General features: G+C 37.7%; 1 protein-coding gene across 1 annotated transcript; it reads left to right on the top strand.

Annotated features, from left to right (window-relative positions):
- Positions 1–9,230: 9,230 nt before the first annotated feature.
- On the top strand, positions 9,231–19,508 carry LOC120780689. The gene is made up of 2 exons (XM_040112954.1): positions 9,231–9,531; positions 19,004–19,508. The coding sequence occupies exon 2, from the start codon at positions 19,023–19,025 to the stop codon at positions 19,506–19,508; it is 486 nt and encodes a 161-aa protein (XP_039968888.1). The 5' UTR covers positions 9,231–9,531; positions 19,004–19,022.
- The last annotated feature ends 1,289 nt before the right edge of the window (positions 19,509–20,797 follow it).

Raw genomic sequence — 20,797 nt, 5'->3', positions numbered from 1 at the left:
TGTGAGAGCGTCTCAAAATAAGCGTTTTTTATAACATTTTCCATTATGGCCAGATAGAACGAAATAAGAATTTTTGGGCATTTAAATTAAAACATCCAACATTTATTTCGATTGCAAATTATTATATATTGGACTTTTAATATACTATGACGAAACTACTTAAATCCTTTTTTATGATTTTATGGTATATTAAAACAACTGACTTTTGATCTTTCAATACTTAATAAGGTGAATTAAGCCTGTTCGTTCTCAATTAATAAATGTTTTTAATCATTTGTAATTAAAATATAATTCTACAATGCAAAACGTTTCATGAAATCTATTTACATTTTGCATTTTCTTTGATTTTCATTGTTTTACATTTTTATTAGCGATCTTGAACGGCGGCAACAAATTCCTCCGTTCACCTATATTTTTGGTATAATTTCAATCTGGCCGTTCCAGTCATTCCAATTGCAAAACGTCAAAACCTACCCAATCCAGTTAACTGTCAAAGTTCGGTAGGTGAGCGGTTCTCACATTTCCAGTGACCGGAGAGTTGGGGACCTCTTTATCTCTGGTTTATAGCATACTAATCATCAGCGATAAACAGATGTTTAACTCCTCTCTCACTGGAAGTGAGAGAGCAATTGTTAAACGTCAAAACCTACTGAACTTTGACAGCTAATCGAGTTCAGTAGGTTTTGACGTTTAGCAATTGGAAAAGAGGGACGACCAGATTAAAATCCCGCCAAATTATTATTCGAAAGGAGACATTTTTCATTTTTTTGTCTCCATTTGTAACGGCCATTATTTCGAAGAATACCGAATGCGAAACAACACGCAGATTGAAAGATGTGAGTATATTTTAATTTTTATTAAATAAATTGCATTTATTTAATACTTTTTTATTTTATTTTACAGACAAAATGAAGAAAACAACCAGCAGTTGGAAGAAATGTGTTGCAGGCTGCAGCAAGGGAGGCATAAATTTAGCTTTCCAAACAGTGGAACCGATCTCGAACGGTGAGTAAAAAACGTTAAATAGTGCGAAAAGTGTTTGAGACTTAGTTAAAAATTTCGATGAAATAAGTGTTTCGATTGTGCAATTAAAATATTAATTTTGGATAATGAAATTGAAGTTCCGGGTATTTTTAAGTGTGATGTGCTGAACATGTAGATCGCGACAGACTGCAAGCGACATCTGTCAAATATTAAAATACACACGGTCTTATGGACACAGTTATGTAGTCGTGCAGCTGCCTCAATAACTGAGTCCCTAAGAACGTGTGTATTTTAATATTAGACAAATGTCACTTGCAGTCTGTCGCGCTCTACGTGTTCAGAGCGTAACTGTCAATTTATTGCCATTGCCATGAATTAATTAAATAAATTATTTTAAAGTAACGATTTATTATTGAATATTTATGATTTATAAAAAAAATCGTACTTTTAAATATTCATTAAGTATGCACTTATTGCACTATTATTATTATACATATTTTATGATTATATATAATATTTCGTATTTTATTTTGCTTCTTTTAATAGGCGAAAATGTTGGCTCAAACGTTTAGGTGATTTTGAAGATCTAAATGAAAAAACACCTAAACATATTTTTGCGTGTGAGCGTAATTTTTCTAATGAAATGCGTAACGCAAAAAAATTGCGTCCAAGAGCCGTTCCGGATATCAATTTAATTATTGAGCCGATATTTAACGAACCAAATTCTTTTTTTGAAGAAACTATTGAAATGGGCGTTAAAATTTTTTTTCCCAAATGGAAGGATCTGCCTCAAATACAAACGGTGCATCGAAGCAGCTGCTTCCGCTTTTAGAAAGGGAAGACCGCGATAATATTTTAGAGCCTCTGCCACTTCTTGAGGAGGAACTACTAAATAGTAGTGAAAAAGCCGCGCAAACAGGTGTCTGACAGCAGGGACAGATAGGAAAAAAAAAATTGAGGGAAGAGAATAGGATTTTAAAAATAAAATGAGATGAAAAAGAACAGGGAAATAGGAGTTTAAAAGCTCAGTTGGTCCAAATGGCAACTGAATTAGAAAGATGTAGGGAAATGTTAGGAAGTAGTTCATTTAGGGAAAAGTCAGATCCTCTTGAGATAGTTTGCAGCAAAGTTCGTCCTCAGTTAGGTGCTTTTATTAGGAGTAGTTTTTTAAATAGTAATCGCCAAAGTCAAGGTCGGCGATATGATAGTTTTTTTAAAACTTTAGCTTTGGGTGTATTTTTTTTGTCGCCAATCGCCTACCGCTACCTAAAGCACCAACTTAGTTTTCCCTCGGAAATTACGTTACATCAGTTTGTCGCAGATTGGCCTCGTTTCCCAGGTTGCACCCAAAGCAGCATTAAGTCTTTACAAAATAGGAGTAAGGGATTTCCTTTGGAACAAAAGTTCATATCAGTTTCTTGTGATGAAATGTCACTGAAATGTCATTTGCAGTATGATAGGAAATTTGATAGGGTGATAGGTGTTGAAGATTATGGTGATGAAAATCGTACATCTAGAATAGCCACAACTGCAATGACCATAATGGTGCAAGGTATAGGTGGGGAACCTTGGTCCCACCTGTTAGCTTATTTTTTTTGTTAGAGGCTCTTGTAAAGGGGATGTCCTCAAGAAATATTATATATTCTTGAAGCCATTACCCAACTTCAAAATATAAGGCTAGTTCCTTGCCATTTTGTTTGTGACCAAGGTACCAATTTTCAAAATTTAGCTAATTTGTTAGGTTTTTCAATGTCACGGCCTTTTTTCAACGTTAATGGTAAGGAAATATGTTTTTTTTACGATAGCTCCCATTTATTAAAATGTAGTAGAAACTGTTTACAAAATATGAAAAATAAAGTTGATTTTAAGAATAGTCGCGTATGTTAGTCAGATATAGTCCATTTTTATAAACAAGACTCTAAGTCGAGTTATCGGTGTGCGCATAAATTAACTGATGCTCATATTTACCCCAATACCTTTCAAAAAATGAAAGTTAAATTCGCGTCTCAAGTGTTAAGTAATACGGTCGCTTCAGGTATGCTTTCTCTTTACAGATCGGGAACCTTAAGCTCAAATAGTATGAGCTTTATTAATACAGCGGATTTCGTTTATTTTTTCAATAAATTATTCGATATCTTTAATAGTAGTTTCACTGAGGCCATTGTACCAACTAAAACAGTTTTTAGATGAGGCAGAAAAAGTTTTAAAAACAATTCAGGAGTTAGGAAACAACACAACACATAATTTCAATTTTATCAAGGGCTGGTTAATTAATATTAATAGTTTAAGACGATTGTGGCGATTGCTGTCACACTCAGGATTTCTTTACCTAAAGACAAGACGACTATGTCAGGACAGCTTAGAGAATTTTTCTTGGTCAGATTAGAAGTAGGGGAGGTACTGGAGTTACACCTTTCATGTTCTCTAGTTTATTTAGGAAGTCGTGGGGTTTACGTTACGTAAATATCGTAACAAAAGGTAACTGTGAGCTGCCTTTAGAACCCGAAGCCACAGTTATTTCAGAACATAGCCATAATGTTCTTAATGTGTGCAATGATTCCGTTTTAAGTGACCTTTCTTAGCAGGATTTCCAGGGTTTACCACGGCCCGAACACTCCATTGTTAGATCCATTACTTTAGATAGTAGTTTAAAAATTAACTTTTTAAAGGAAAATGCTTTTAATTATTTTGCGGATACCTTTATTTGAAAATTTTTAAAATGCACACATGCCTTCTGCCATTACCTTATTTAGGAGATGAAATTCCTTCAGATGAATTCATCTTCATACATAAACACCAGATCGATAAATGCAACCTAGTAAAGCCGCCTGAAGAATTTGTTGCATTTATTAATAATTTAGAAATAAAATTTGTTGAGGAATTTGACAGAAATTGTCATAAAATAGGTATAGGAGAAATTCTTTTTACTAAATTACTTCTTGTGTTGTGAAGACTGTGACCCAAGGGTAGTTATTGCTCTATTTATTAGAATTAGAATTTATTTTGTGACAAAATTTTTAAATAGAGGTTTATCTCTGCCCAATTTTAAGAATAAAATTTTGTGTGTTTCACCATTGTAGTTTTTATCTTCCTTTTTTAGTGGTTGCAATGAGCTAAATATTTAAGGGGGAAGAATTTTGAAAAATTCGGTTTTTTTATTTATATATTTAAAGTTTAGACCCTTAAAAACATATCCTCCAAAGGATTTCTTAAAAATAAAACTATTTTAAGAGCTACAGTTACTTTAGTGACGCAGTACCTAGCCCGGTTCGGCCGTATCGAAGTTTTTAAACGCGTTTTTCTTTAAACTACTTTTTTCCACACGGTACCGGCATTATCTCAAGTTCGATACAACCGATTTACTTGAAATTTTGTGTGAACCTTTTTTATATAATCCTTTATCGTTCCTATAAGCATCGTGTCAAACTCTTTTGTTTTTTAATATTTAAAAAAAATCAGGAATTTCAAAAAAAGCGTAAACAATTATTTTTATTTTCAGACAGTCGCCATTTTTCAACAAAAAAATTTTCCTGTTTCGTGTGGTAGGGACTATAGCAGCATCCTTACTGATTAAGAATTTCTTTTGATTTTTTTCAGACCACCAGGAGGGTCAGGATCAATGTCACCAGGATGCGCCATTTTTTTACACCTGTCTCTCCCCCCCGCCCCCCTCTAATTATTTTAATTTTTAATATTTTTCTGTAAAATTTTTTTTCTGCATTCTTAAGATATCAATAAAAACACCATAAAAAAATGGATAGTAAAAATATTAATTGCCTTTTTTTGACGACACTTTAAAAATTACCTGAAATTCATGCTTCTAGAGTAGAATACTCCCTTAATACCAAAATAAGGTTTTTAAGCAGACGTTTACGTACGTTTATTTTTATAGTGTGATATTGTTCTTGTTAATTTCTTATACAATATGAATTGTTATCGTTTTGTTTTTTTTTCATTTTTTTATGCCAATAAATTTTTAATAAGTGATATAGGCCTACTGACTACCGAGCACCCAAAAATAACTTAACGCGCTCTTTTTCATACCTCTTAGGTGGTGTGGAAAATGCGAATTGGGTGTTTTATAAAAATGCCCAAAAAAAAGCTTTTTTTCTGATCTGGCTACAATAAAAAGATGTCATAAAAATCGTTAATTTTGAGGCGCTCTCACCCTGGAATAAGTTTAACATCCCTTTATTTCTGATAATCACTTGCGTAAAGGCGTCGATAGGGAAGTTCGAGCTGATGTAGCGCATGTTTTGAGTTCTTGAACTGTTTTTTTTGTTTTCTTATATGGATGAAAAAATTGTATGTGGAAAATAAAAAAAATAAAAATATATTTTTTTCTACAAATTAGTTAAAAAAAATTTCATATTTTCGAACTATAATAAATGTAACATAATTTTTATATACCAATTAAAATAATAAATTTAAAGTGAGCAATGATATTTTGATTTATGCTTGTACAATGTTTATTAAATTTTAGACTCGTTCGCCATTTTGTATAATTTTTCCGCAATTTAACAATATTAAACTAAATATTGATTTTCTGGAAAAATGCTATAATTTATTTTGAAAATGTACTTTATATTTAAAATTTAACACAACCGTCTTAATACTCGTTCTTATAAATTTAATATTACCGAAATAAAACTGACGGCGGTATGTGTAAATGGGATGTGTTGCCTATTCGAAATTTTCATAGAAATGAAAACATATCTGCCAAACTGCTGAAGTGACAGTTCATTGCTTTCAATGTATGGCATAATAATTAGTTTTCCATATATGGATATGAATATATATATTGATACCATAAGAAATATGGAGTCTCCACAGGCAATACGCATAGCAATACTGTTAGTATGACATAAATTTTATCCTGTCGAGATGCTCTGTTATAGTGCCCATACACGAGCAAAGTGCGTTCGATCGGTATGAATTCGTTTGCCCATATACGACACACAAAACCATTTTGCGTCCGTTCTTCACAGAGTTAACATGTGCGACAGGCAAGGGGAACATTTCTTGGAATTTATTTTTAATGTTGCATTTTTATCTATTTCATGGAATTTCGTTAATAAGTTAATCCAACTTTTATTTTTCTTACACTATGTATGTATATATATGAGCGCTTAGGCAAAAAGCGAAAACTTTGAAGCGTGATTTCTCGGTTTTTCTTTTTTACGATTATTCTTAATTGGCGGGCAGGATAGAAAAAAAAAACTAAACGTCGTATGGAATTAGGCCAAAGTTTATTATCATTGACATAAAATTATCTTATATTTAAACTAAAAAAAATATTAAGAAAAGTCAAGTTTTAACATATTTTTAAACAGCATAAAGTAAAATTCTTTTGATCAAAAGCCACTACTTATTAAATTTTTAATTAAATTTTACACTTTTTTTTTGGAATTTTTTTAGTTTAACTAGAAGATAAATTAATAAAAAATATGAATCTCTCTGAATCTCATCCTGGCCGCCGTCCGAAAAATGTACATGCGAGATGCATCGGGTAATTACTTCCTAAAGGCAGAATATCAAAGATTTCGTATCTAAAAAATTTGTGAAAGATGTTCAAATATATAACTATAAAGCCTAGAAATTTCGCTTGAATCAATAATTTGTTTCCCTCCCAAAAAAATCCTCAAAAAAATCGATTTTTGAAGCCTCGAAAGCAGGCTCTCCCCTTAACTCTTGCCATTGTCCGCGATCTTCACTGTTCGGCGACACGAGAGAAATGAGATTTTGTGCGCCGACAACGCCATACACGATAAACATGTTCGCGCACCGATCGTAAAAAATCAAACATTTTCGCGAACATGGATCGGTACGCGAACAAGCCCATACACGGTAAACCGCAAGCGCATACATACCGATCGAACGCACTTGTGTGCTCGTGTATGGGCGCTTTTACATAGACAATACAATATTTGTATTGCATACATCAATACCAACTGTATTAAATATACCCGAAATGAACATTAATTACAGTGTGGACATAAATAAATTGATCAGAATCTGTTTTCTTACTCTCCCGCTTGTCAGCTAGCAGCGGACCCTGATCTTTTTTCTGGGGGCTATTCTGTAACTCGATTCGAAAAAAAATTTACTCGAATTCGGATTTTTTATATTCTGTAACTCGATTTTCGAATTTTCAAGCCAATTTTCGAATAAAATATTCGTTACCTTTTGAGTTGTAGAAAGCAAAAACGAAAATTGTACGTATTTATTCTGGCACAGGGTGGTACAACTTTCGCATAATGATAAAATAGATCCGAATTTCGAATAGAATACATTTACGAATCGAGATACAGAATAGGGCCCCTGAGCTGGCAACAAAACACAATGAGGGTCCCGTCAATCAGCAGAGGGATGCCAGAAGAATAGCGCTAAAACGAACTGACAAAATTAGTGCGTTGCTGAAATTCTGTAGAATTCGATGTCGGTTGTTTGTAAAATTAATTATATATATATATGGGTGATACAGGCTTACTGGGGAACCGAGCACCCAAAAATAATATGATTAACGCCCTATTTGCATACGTCAGTGGTTGTGTGGAAACTGTAAAATATCCAAAAGTTGATTGTAAAATGCCCATTCTAATATTTTTCAGCAGTGGCATCATTGGCAAATGTTATAAAAAATGCGAGTTTTGACAGCTCTCTCTCGAACCAAAGAGATTCGTATCAAGTTATCTATTGTGTGGATACAAATGGGTATTTGTAAATGCGTATCTATGCTTAAGACTGCACTCATATGTATGTGTTGGACTATGTTCGGACCGACAATGAAAACATGTTTTTGTGGGAAAAACTGGTTTTCGCACGAAAACTTGTTGTTGCGTCAAGCGACTTATACGAATATATGTTCAATTTAAAATGAAAATAAAATATGAAATTAGAATTAATTACTTTTTTTGAAATGCATGTTATATTCGAATTATACTTTCATTGTACTTACCCTAATAATATTAAATATACTTACCTTAATCTATTACTTTAAGTTAACGAAATGAATTATACTTACCTCCTTTTTGTACATACATACATACTAACATTCCAACTGTTTTTTCCCGTTAGCTTTAAGATTTAGGCTAAGTCATCTAGTTGCTGAAATAAAGAAATGAATTGTTATTTGACCGCAATCGAGATCGCACGCGTTTCCTTTTTTTTCGCTATTTCGCCGTCGCAATTTTCCGCAAGTCAAGTGTCCGTACAGGCAATTGGTAAAGTTTAATTAAGTGAATATTTATTTAACAACATTATTATATTAAACAACACGCATCCCGGAACAATTTAGTTCTCAAAAACGCTTGAGAAATTTCATGGCGCCCGAGCAGGGACAAATGCGTGTTTAAAAAAAAAAAATTTATCAAAATTTACTATCAGTGAAATAATTACTTTAATACAAAGATTTCTTTTTCGCAACCAATTGCCAAGTGTCGGTGTTCGGTTTTCGGAATTCGGTGTTCACGGCTGTGAAGGTGAAAAAACAACAAATTCTAAAACAAAAAATAACACAAAAAATTATAAAGGGGATTAAAAATCCAAAAATACATGTGCATATACATATATGCAAAGTGCGTGCAGTGAGAACCTATAAAACAAGCATATATACCTACATACACAGTGCGTGCAGTGAAATCTGTAAAAAACAAAAATTTATACATACATACATATTTGTAAGTGGAGTGCTAAAATACATACTTACCCATATAGTACTTACCTCAGTCTAAAAGAGCAAAAAACAAAAAAAAAATAGAGAAAGAAGGAGTTATTGTGGAGTGCGTGCACATACATATATACATACAGTAATATAAATACATCGTGTGAGTGGCTAAAAGTTCGTGTGACAATTTCACCTAATACCCAAACCAGTGAAAAATTAAGAAGAAAAGGTGGAACAGTGCAAGGTGAATTCTTCATGCGGTACAGTGGTGGGCGCAGATAAAAGCTCGAAACGTTTTTGCCCTAAAAAAGTAAAATAATAATTGCATTACAGTTTAAAAAAAATTGCTTTACAGTTTAAAAAAAAAAAAAAACTGTTTAAAGTGCCGCATGGTGAAGAAACCGTTATAATTAAAAAAAAAACACTTTCTAAAACCGTTGTTCTTGAAACCGTTGCTGCCATCCCGTTGCTGCTGGTATTAAGCCGCTGCCATCGTCATCACCGTTGCTGCTGGTGCCAAGCCGCTGCTCTTATAGCTCCGTTGCTGCCATCACGTCGCTGCTGCCGACAATATGCTGCTGCCATCACGTCGCTGCTGCCGTCAATCCGCTGCTGCCATTCCGCCGCTGCTGTCATCACGTCGCTGCTGTTATAACTCCGCTGCTGTCATCCCGTCGCTGCTGCTGTCGTCGTTCCGCTGCTGCTATCCCGTCGTTGCTGCTATAACTACATCGTTGCCATCACGTCGCTGCTGCTGTCATCGCTCCGCTGTTCCTATAATTCTTCGTCCATCCGCTGCTGCTTAAGTCGTCGTGGGAATGAGCTGCCGCTGCATCCTGTGCCAAAGGGACGTAAGCGCCGGCAAACAGCCGACGCACCAGGTAACGAGTGCGAATTATTGAAAGTGGTGCAAACAAAAACAATAATAATAAAACTGCAAACGCACACTTTCAGTTTTGGCTCTCCTTTTCACATTACACGCATATTTATACATATATATACATATATCATTTTCACATATATTATATATTATACATATACATATACATATTATATACATATATTGAAGTGAATGTGAAGGGATTTTGGGATTGCGGATTTGCCTACATTAAGGTACGACCTTTTTTAAATCGCATAATTTTAAAATTTTAATTCGGTCAGTTTTTCGCATATTACCTCGGGTTTTCGCAAATTTAATTATTGGACAATATTTTTCGCGTTAAATTTTCGACTGTGCTAGTGCTCATTTTGCATAACTCATCGGTTTGGCTTTCGTATACTTGGGAATCGATATTATTCTTTCTCGTTTTCGTAACCGATTCCAAATATATTTGTTGCCAACCTCTATTGCTATTGGTTTGGCTTTCGTATATTTGGGAATCGATATATATATATTTTTTCGTTTTCGTTATCGATTTTTAATATATCTGTTGCCAACCTTTGTAGTTTTTTTTTTTTCGGAAATTCAATTTAAACACGCAAAATGAGCAAGCCAAAGCCAACTATCGCCAACCTCTCTCCAAGTAAGGAGTTAATCGACTTAAAGTCATTAAAGCGTCAAAGGACGGTGGCTAAAAATAGTATTTTGCGAATAAAGACGGGCCTTTTAGAAAAAACCATGTCGTTAGATCCAATTGAATTGGAATGTCGGCTCGACATATTAAATTCACATAGCGAAAAGCTAATGAAATGCCAATCTAAAATTGAAGAGATTGATGAAGACGACATGGCCCGAGGGGAGTTAGAGGACATAATTGTTGAAACGAAATCAATAATTAAAAATATTTTAGCCAAAAATAGAACGTCAATTGCCGAAACATCTTTCGTAGCTTCTCACAGCTCAAGACTCCTAAAATGAATTTGCCGAAATTCAAGGGAGAATATTCAGAGTTTAAAAATTTTATGAGTTTGTTTGAGAGCTTGGTTCATAATGATCCAAATATCCCAGATATAGAAAAATTTAACCATTTGGTAAATTGTCTATCTGGAGAGGCTCTGGGGACAGTTAAAGCGTTTCAGATGTCGGATGAAAATTATCCGAAAGCGTTGGCAAGTCTCAAAAAAGTTTACGATAATAAGTGCTTGATATTTTTCAATACAATATCTAAACTTTTGAGCTGCCAACCATCCCAAAGCCATCCGCGCCTTCATTGCGATCAATGATTGATGAAGTGTCTGCTGTTTATGACTCTTTGCTATCTCTGGGCGATGAGAAGCAAATAACAAACGCCATTATAATACATATAGTTATGACAAAGGTTGACTCTGCCACCCGATCCAAGTGGGAAGAGCAACTTGACTACGATCACTTACCATTATGGAAGGATTGCGAAGCAACTTTAAATAGAAGATTTCAGCAGTTAGCAGCGGAAGGAGCATCTTGTTCGAGGACGAAATCCGGAGCCACAACCAGCATGAGCCACATGAAACAGCCACACATGGACAGGACAAAATCAGCTTTAGTTTCTGCAGAGGCAAAGCAGCCAACTTGTCAAAAATGCAAGTCAAAGGAACATCCTTTAACTGCCTGCCCCACTTTCAAGGCGCTTCCGGTACAACAGAGGTTCGAGTTTGTGAAATCGGTGCCCTTATGCATAAATTGCTTGCGTAAGGGGCATACGGTATCCAAGTGCAGAGCGGATCGATGTCGTGTATGCAATCGATCGCATCACACATTGTTGCACCAGTACCCGGTTTCCTTCCCCGCTGCATCTCATCCGCAACCATCAACCACACATGCCATGCATACAGCGAGTATGCCGGATCGGGTAATGTTGGCGACAGCTGTTATTCAAGTGAGGACCAGTTATGGTGAATATCTGCCTGCGAGAGCGTTACTGGACTCAGGCTCCCAAGTCAACTTTATGACGGAGGACTTGGCACAAAAGTTGCGGATTCGTCGCCAACACAAACGTTAAACATAATAGGAATTGGAAATTCCAATACGAAAGTGGGGACAAAATTAAGCGCGTTTGTTAAGTCGCGGGTAAATAATTACGAGTTTTCGGCGGAATTCTGGATAATGCGTTGCATTTCGGCTAATCATCCAGACCATAACATAAATGTTAATGGCTGGAAAATTCCGCACAATATTAAATTGGCGGATCCAGAATTCCATAAATCAAAAAAGATTGATATATTATTGGGTGCAGAAACCTTTTTCGATTTGTTAGCGGTTGGCCAAATTAAAAGTGGTCCTAATCAACCAACGCTACAGAAAACCCTTTTAGGGTGGGTTGTGTCTGGCAAATATGCCAGCAATCTAAGTCCTCCTCCTTCTGCAACTAGCACATTATGCCAATCTGAAGATGACTTAACGTCAATTAATTCGGTGGTCCAAAAGTTTTGGGCTTTAGAAGAATTACCTTCAGAAACTGGCATCAAATTCACACAAGAGCAAAAGAGTGTGAAAAATTTTTCGTGAAAACAACTCAAGTATTGCCTTCAGGACGGCTTCAAGTAAGAATGCCTTTTAAAGCTGACCGTAAGTTACTCGGTCACTCCTATGAAACCGCAGTTCGGCGGTTTCAGGCCCTGGAGAAAGGACATTAAAAGATCCAGAACTTCGCAAAATGTATCTGGACTTTATGAATGAATATAGAGCATTGGGTCACATGAGCCCAACGAACAATAAGATCCCGAGTGAGCCACACTACTTCATTCCGCATCAATGCGTTTTAAGACCAGAAAGCACAACAACCAAATTACGTGTTGTTTTTGACGCTTCGAGTCGTACTTCATCTCAAATCTCATTGAATGAACTTTTGATGGTAGGCCCAACTATCCAAGAAAAATTGTACTCAACTCTTCTTCGTTTTCGTCTACACAAGTACGCTTTAACGGCAGACATTACTAAAATGTACCGCCAAATAATGGTGCACGAAGAAGACAGAGATTGTCAGCTTATTGTGTGGAGAGAGCATCCCTCAGAGCATATTCAAATTTTTCGACTTAACACCGTTACTTATGGCACTGCGCCTGCACCATTTCTCGCAACACGGTGTTTACAAATGCTCAGCGATGCTAATACAACTAAATACCCACTCGGTTCATTGGCCATTAAAAGAGACTTTTATGTCGATGACTTATTGACAGGATCTGAAAATTTTGAGTCTCTAGATCTTATAAGAAGTGAGGTAATTAAAATATTAAACTCGGCAGGATTCACCTTAACGAAGTGGTTTTCGAACCACCCTAAATTTTTCGACAGTGATTGCACTGAAAAGTCGTTGAGCTTCAATGACAAAAATTCAACTAAAACACTAGGAATCCATTGGTTGCCGAAAGAGGATTTGTTTCGATTTGTTTTGGATGCCAACTTTAATGATCTGCGAGCCACTAAACGGAACATATTGTCAGTCTCCGCTCGCCTTTTCGATCCTCTTGGATTATTAGCCCCACTAGTTACCAAAGCAAAAATCTTATTGCAAGAGCTTTGGATTCAAAAACTAGATTGGGATGAGTCGATTCCATTGCGCCTCGACACTAGCTGGCAGAATTTCAAAGCCAACCTACTGCAGCTCTCGTCAATTAGCATTCCTCGGTATGTAAACCTAGAGTCGACTGATATATGCCAAATCCATGGCTTCTCCGACGCTTCAATAAGAGCGTACGGATGCTGCATATACATACGAAGCCAATCTGCTAGTGGTGTCAAATGTATGCTGCTTACTGCAAAGTCTAGAGTGGCTCCGCTGAAGACCAAGTCTCTTCCGCGTCTCGAGCTCTCGGCAGCACATCTTCTTGCCAAATTATGGTCACGAGTTGCACCAATGTTGAGTCGACGATTCGAGAAAATTACATTTTGGACAGACTCTGAAATTGTATTGCACTGGGTAAAAACGCATCCATCTTCATTACAAACCTTTGTCGCAAATAGAGTGTCCGAAATCCAAGAATTGACTGACAATGTACAGTGGCGACATGTGCCAACGAAACAAAATCCTGCGGATCAAGTGTCTCGGGGTTGTAACGTGGACGAATTGAATAATTCTATATGGTTTGGCGGTCCACAATTCCTCCTAGAAGACCCCGCTTTATGGCCAATTAGCGCTCACTTCCAGCTCTCCCCAGAAAACGAAGCCTTAGAGAAGAAGAAAAACGCAGTCACATTTTCTGCAAATGTGAAAGATAACACTATAATGGAGCTGATTGAAAAATTCTCTTCTCATCAAAAGTTGCTTCGTGTGGTCGCATATTTATTACGATGGATCAGACGACCAAAGATGCCTACTGTGGGAAGAGCTCTGACTGCAGATGAATTAAACTTGAGTTTTTTGAAAATTGTCCAGGTGATTCAACATTCTGAGTTTGCGAGCGAAATCCAAAAACTGACTAAAGGCACGACGCTACCCGCCAACTTGCAAAAACTCAACCCGTTCTTGCATGAGTACTCGGACACGTCACAATAATAATAAAACTGCAAACGCACACTTTCAGTTTTTGGCTCTCCCTTTTCACATTACACGCATATTTATACATATATATACATATATCATTTTCTACACATATTATATGTTATACATATACATATACATATTATATACATATATTGAAGTGAATGTGAAGGGATTTTGGGATTGCGGATTTGCCTACATTAAGGTACGACCGTTTTTTAAATCGCATAATTTTAAAATTTTAATTCGGTCAGTTTTTTCGCATATTACCTCGGGTTTTCGCAAATTTAATTATTGGACAATATTTTTTCGCGTTAAATTTTCGACTGTGCTAGTGCTCATTTTGCATAACTCATCGGTTTGGCTTTCGTATACTTGGGAATCGATATTATTCTTTCTCGTTTTCGTAACCGATTCCAAATATATTTGTTGCCAACCTCTATTGCTATTGGTTTGGCTTTCGTATATTTGGGAATCGATATATATATATTTTTTCGTTTTCGTTATCGATTTTTAATATATCTGTTGCCAACCTTTGTAGTTTTCTTTTTCGGAAATTCAATTTAAACACGCAAAATGAGCAAGCCAAAGCCAACTATCGCCAACCTCTCTCCAAGTAAGGAGTTAATCGACTTAAAGTCATTAAAGCGTCAAAGGACGGTGGCAAAAAATAGTATTTTGCGAATAAAGACGGGCCTTTTAGAAGAAACCATGTCGTTAGATCCAATTGAATTGGAATGTCGGCTCGACATATTAAATTCACATAGCGAAAAGCTAATGAAATGCCAATCTAAAATTGAAGAGATTGATGAAGACGACATGGCCCGAGGGGAGTTAGAGGGACATAATTGTTGAAACGAAATCAATAATTAAAAATATTTTAGCCAAAAATAGAACGTCAATTGCCGAAACATCTTTCGTAGCTTCTCACAGCTCAAGACTCCCAAAATGAATTTGCCGAAATTCAAGGGAGAATATTCAGAGTTTAAAAATTTTATGAGTTTGTTTGAGAGCTTGGTTCATAATGATCCAAATATCCCAGATATAGAAAAATTTAACCATTTGGTAAATTGTCTATCTGGAGAGGCTCTGGGGGACAGTTAAAGCGTTTCAGATGTCGGATGAAAATTATCCGAAAGCGTTGGCAAGTCTCAAAAAAGTTTACGATAATAAGTGCTTGATATTTTCAATACAATATCTAAACTTTTGAGCTGCCAACCATCCCAAAGCCATCCGCGCCTTCATTGCGATCAATGATTGATGAAGTGTCTGCTGTTTATGACTCTTTGCTATCTCTGGGCGATGAGAAGCAAATAACAAACGCCATTATAATACATATAGTTATGACAAAGGTTGACTCTGCCACCCGATCCAAGTGGGAAGAGCAACTTGACTACGATCACTTACCATTATGGAAGGATTGCGAAGCAACTTTAAATAGAAGATTTCAGCAGTTAGCAGCGGAAGGAGCATCTTGTTCGAGGACGAAATCCGGAGCCACAACCAGCATGAGCCACATGAAACAGCCACACATGGACAGGACAAAATCAGCTTTAGTTTCTGCAGAGGCAAAGCAGCCAACTTGTCAAAATTGCAAGTCAAAGGAACATCCTTTAACTGCCTGCCCCACTTTCAAGGCGCTTCCGGTACAACAGAGGTTCGAGTTTGTGAAATCGGTGCCCTTATGCATAAATTGCTTGCGTAAAGGGGCATACGGTATCCAAGTGCAGAGCGGATCGATGTCGTGTATGCAATCGATCGCATCACACATTGTTGCACCAGTACCCGGTTTCCTTCCCGCTGCATCTCATCCGCAACCATCAACCACATGCCATGCATACAGCGAGTATGCCGGATCGGGTAATGTTGGCGACGAAGCTGTCATTCAAGTGAGGACCAGTTATGGTGAATATCTGCCTGCGAGAGCGTTACTGGACTCAGGCTCCCAAGTCAACTTTATGACGGAGGACTTGGCACAAAAGTTGCGGATTCGTCGCCAACACAAAACGTTAAACATAATAGGAATTGGAAATTCCAATACGAAAGTGGGGACAAAATTAAGCGCGTTTGTTAAGTCGCGGGTAAATAATTACGAGTTTTCGGCGGAATTCTGGATAATGCGTTGCATTTTGGCTAATCATCCAGACCATAACATAAATGTTAATGGCTGGAAAATTCCACACAATATTAAATTGGCGGATCCAGAATTCCATAAATCAAAAAAGATTGATATATTATTGGGTGCAGAAACCTTTTTCGATTTGTTAGCGGTTGGCCAAATTAAAAGTGGTCCTAATCAACCAACGCTACAGAAAACCCTTTTAGGGTGGGTTGTGTCTGGCAAATATGCCAGCAATCTAAGAATCCTCCTCCTTCTGCAACTAGCACATTATGCCAATCTGAAGATGACTTAACGTCAATTAATTCGGTGGTCCAAAAGTTTTGGGCTTTAGAAGAATTACCTTCAGAAACTGGCATCAAATTCACACAAGAGCAAAAAGAGTGTGAAAAATTTTTCGTGAAAACAACTCAAGTATTGCCTTCAGGACGGCTTCAAGTAAGAATGCCTTTTAAAGCTGACCGTAAGTTACTCGGTCACTCCTATGAAACCGCAGTTCGGCGGTTTCAGGCCCTGGAGAGAAGGACATTAAAAGATCCAGAACTTCGCAAAATGTATCTGGACTTTATGAATGAATATAGAGCATTGGGTCACATGAGCCCAACGAACAATAAGATCCCGAGTGAGCCACACTACTTCATTCCGCATCAATGCGTTTTAAGACCAGAAAGCACAACAACCAAATTACGTGTTGTTTTTGACGCTTCGAGTCGTACTTCATCTCAAATCTCATTGAATGAACTTTTGATGGTAGGCCCAACTATCCAAGAAGAATTGTACTCAACTCTTCTTCGTTTTCGTCTACACAAGTACGCTTTAACGGCAGACATTACTAAAATGTACCGCCAAATAATGGTGCACGAAGAAGACAGAGATTGTCAGCTTATTGTGTGGAGAGAGCATCCCTCAGAGCATATTCAAATTTTTCGACTTAACACCGTTACTTATGGCACTGCGCCTGCACCATTTCTCGCAACACGGTGTTTACAAATGCTCAGCGATGCTAATACAACTAAATACCCACTCGGCTCATTGGCTATTAAAATAGACTTTTATGTCGATGATTTATTGACAGGATTTGAAAATTTTCTAAATCTTATAAAAACTGATGTAACTAAAATATTAAACTCGTCCGGATTCACCTTAACGAAGTGTATTTCGAACCATCTTAAATTTCTAGACAGTGATTGCACTGAAAAGTCATTGAGCTTCAATGACAAAAATTCAACTAAAACACTAGGAATCCATTGGTTGCCGAAAGAAGATTTGTTTCGATTCGTTTGGATGCCAACTTCAATCATCTGCGATCCACTGAACGAAACATACTATCAGTCTCCGCTCGCTTTTTTCATCACCAAAGCTAAAATTTTATTGCAAGAGCTCTGGATTTAAAAACTTGATTGGGATGAGTCGATTTCATTCCGCCTCGATAATAGCTGGCGGAATTTCAAAGCCAACCTACTGCAGCTCTCGTCAATTAGCATTCCTCGGTATGTAAACCTAGAGTCGACTGATATATGCCAAATCCATGGCTTCTCCGACGCTTCAATAAGAGCGTACGGATGCTGCATATACATACGAAGCCAATCTGCTAGTGGTGTCAAATGTATGCTGCTTACTGCAAAGTCTAGAGTGGCTCCGCTGAAGACCAAGTCTCTTCCGCGTCTCGAGCTCTCGGCAGCACATCTTCTTGCCAAATTATGGTCACGAGTTGCACCAATGTTGAGTCGACGATTCGAAAAATTACATTTTGGACAGACTCTGAAATTGTATTGCACTGGGTAAAAACGCATCCATCTTCATTACAAACCTTTGTCGCAAATAGAGTGTCCGAAATCCAAGAATTGACTGACAATGTACAGTGGCGACATGTGCCAACGAAACAAAATCCTGCGGATCAAGTGTCTCGGGGTTGTAACGTGGACGAATTGAATAATTCTATATGGTTTGGCGGTCCACAGTTCCTCCTAGAAGACCCCGCTTTATGGCCAATTAACGCTCACTTCCAGCTCTCCCCAGAAAACGAAGCCTTAGAGAAGAAGAAAAACGCTGTCACATTTTCTGCAAATGTGAAAGATAACACTATAATGGAGCTGATTGAAAAATTCTCTTCTCATCAAAAGTTGCTTCGTGTGGTCGCATATTTATTACGATGGATCAGACGACCAAAGATGCCTACTGTGGGAAGAGCTCTGACTGCAGATGAATTAAACTTGAGTTTTTGAAAATTGTCCAGGTGATTCAACATTCTGAGTTTGCGAGCGAAATCCAAAAACTGACTAAAGGCACGACGCTACCCGCCAACTTGCAAAAACTCAACCCGTTCTTGCATGAGTACTCGGACACGTCGCTTTCTTTTAAATTAATCCGAGTAGGAGGTCGCCTATTAAATGCACCTCTCCCATACGATGCCAAATTCCCATTATTACTGAACAAAAATTCGCATTTCGTTATCACTTACTTACGGTTCCTGCACTTTCGAAATCACCACGCTGGGGCAAAAGCGCTGGTTGCCCTTCTTCGAGAACGCATATGGCTAATTAATGCCAGAGAAGCTTGCAGTAGAACCGTAAGAAATTGTACACACTGCTTTCATTACAAGCCGAAGTTGCAAACCCAAATAATGGGAAATTTGCCAGTTGAACGACTTCGAGCTTTACGACCCTTTCTGATATGTGGCGTAGATTTTTGTGGTCCCATATATACAACGTTAAAAATACGTGGTCGACCACCCGTAAAGACTTATATAGCAGTTTTCGTTTGCTTCACTTCAAAAGCAGTACATTTAGAACTCGTCTCGGACCTATCTACTAATTCTTTTATTTTCGCCCTCAAAAGGTTCATTGGTCGCCGAGGGATGCCACAGAAAATATTCAGCGACAACGCGACCAACTTTGTCGGCGCCGACCGCAAGCTGCGCGAGCTGAAGGAGGCGTTTCTAGCGCAAGCGCCAGAACTAATGGGGTTCGCAGCCGAAGAAGGATTCAGCTTCGGCTTTATACCACCCAGGGCGCCGCACTTCGGCGGATTATGGGAGGCGGCCGTGAAGTCCGCCAAGCATCTAATCGTTCGCGCACTCGGCAACGCCCTGCTAACGACGGAAGAGCTCTCAACGCTACTGGCCGAAGTGGAGGCCATTTTGAACTCGCGTCCCCTAACACCGTTGAGCCAGGACCCCAACGACGGAGAAGCACTAACTCCAGCACACCTTTTAATCGGTTGTCCCCTGCGAGCACTGCCCCAGCACAAGTACCAACGGACCCAATTCGTTGCTGCGAGAGATGGCAACTTGTTTGCTGTCTCAAGCAACAGTTTTGGCAACAGTGGTCCAAAATATATCTAACGAGCCTTCAGGAGCGCAACAAATGGCTCCACCCCAAACGCAACCTGCAGCCAGGCGATCTCGTCCTCGTTCACGAAGACAACGTGCCGCCGCAGCAATGGGTAATCGGCCGCGTCGGCGCAACCGTCGAAGGCCAAGACGGCAAGGTACGAGTGGCAGACGTGGCAACCAAGGCGGGCACCATTAAGCGCCCAATTCATAAACTTGCACTACTGCCCATGGATGTTGAAGGATCCTGATCCTGTCAAGGTGGCCGGTGTTGCGTCAAGCGACTTATACGAATATATGTTCAATTTAAAATGAAAATAAAATATGAAATTAGAATTAATTACTTTTTTTGAAATGCATGTTATATTCGAATTATACTTTCATTGTACTTACCCTAATAATATTAAATATACTTACCTTAATCTATTACTTTAAGTTAACGAAATGAATTATACTTACCTCCTTTTTGTACATACATACATACTAACATTCCAACTGTTTTTTCCCGTTAGCTTTAAGATTTAGGCTAAGTCATCTAGTTGCTGAAATAAAGAAATGAATTGTTATTTGACCGCAATCGAGATCGCACGCGTTTCCTTTTTTTTCGCTATTTCGCCGTCGCAATTTTCCGCAAGTCAAGTGTCCGTACAGGCAATTGGTAAAGTATAATTAAGTGAATATTTATTTAACAACATTATTATATTAAACAACACGCATCCCGGAACAATTTAGTTCTCAAAAACGCTTGAGAAATTTCACTTGTGTTTTCGTCCATGTAAAATCTGTCAAACGAAAACACAGTTTTCGCTGAAAACTACTTGAAAATTTACATTCCATTCATTGTAATCGGTACCTGCTCTAGTTTAATCGATGTTTTTGGAAGACATATGTATTTTGCCGGCCCTAAATTGTCACTTGATATTTGTTTATATTCCATATACAAATACAGCTGTCGCTTGATATTCTCGTATTAGGGGGATTCTCGTGCTCTTGCAAAACCTTGCACGGTACAAAAATTGCAGAGTTTTCCTCTTGGTGCAAGGGTACAACAACAAACACACGCAGAAAATTGTTTGCAATGGCTATAAATATGTCAGACCAAAACCCACGTTTATTTTCGTGCCGTCATATATCACTAGATTCTGCAATGGGTGCTCTCTTGGCCTTGCATATTTCGGTATAGGATTTTTGCATTTTGTGTCATTGTGCAATCTTGCAATCTTGCAAGTGCAAGAGAATGCCGCTATTGATAGCTGTCAGTGAAAACTCATCGAAAACACACGTTGTCGGTCCGAACGACT

This window comes from Bactrocera tryoni, unplaced genomic scaffold (assembly GCF_016617805.1).
Source record: "Bactrocera tryoni isolate S06 unplaced genomic scaffold, CSIRO_BtryS06_freeze2 scaffold_25, whole genome shotgun sequence".
In the NCBI taxonomy this organism is placed as follows: Eukaryota; Metazoa; Arthropoda; class Insecta; order Diptera; family Tephritidae; genus Bactrocera; species Bactrocera tryoni.
Note: the sequence above shows the minus strand (reverse complement) of the source record. Positions and strands in the feature narration are given on the sequence as shown.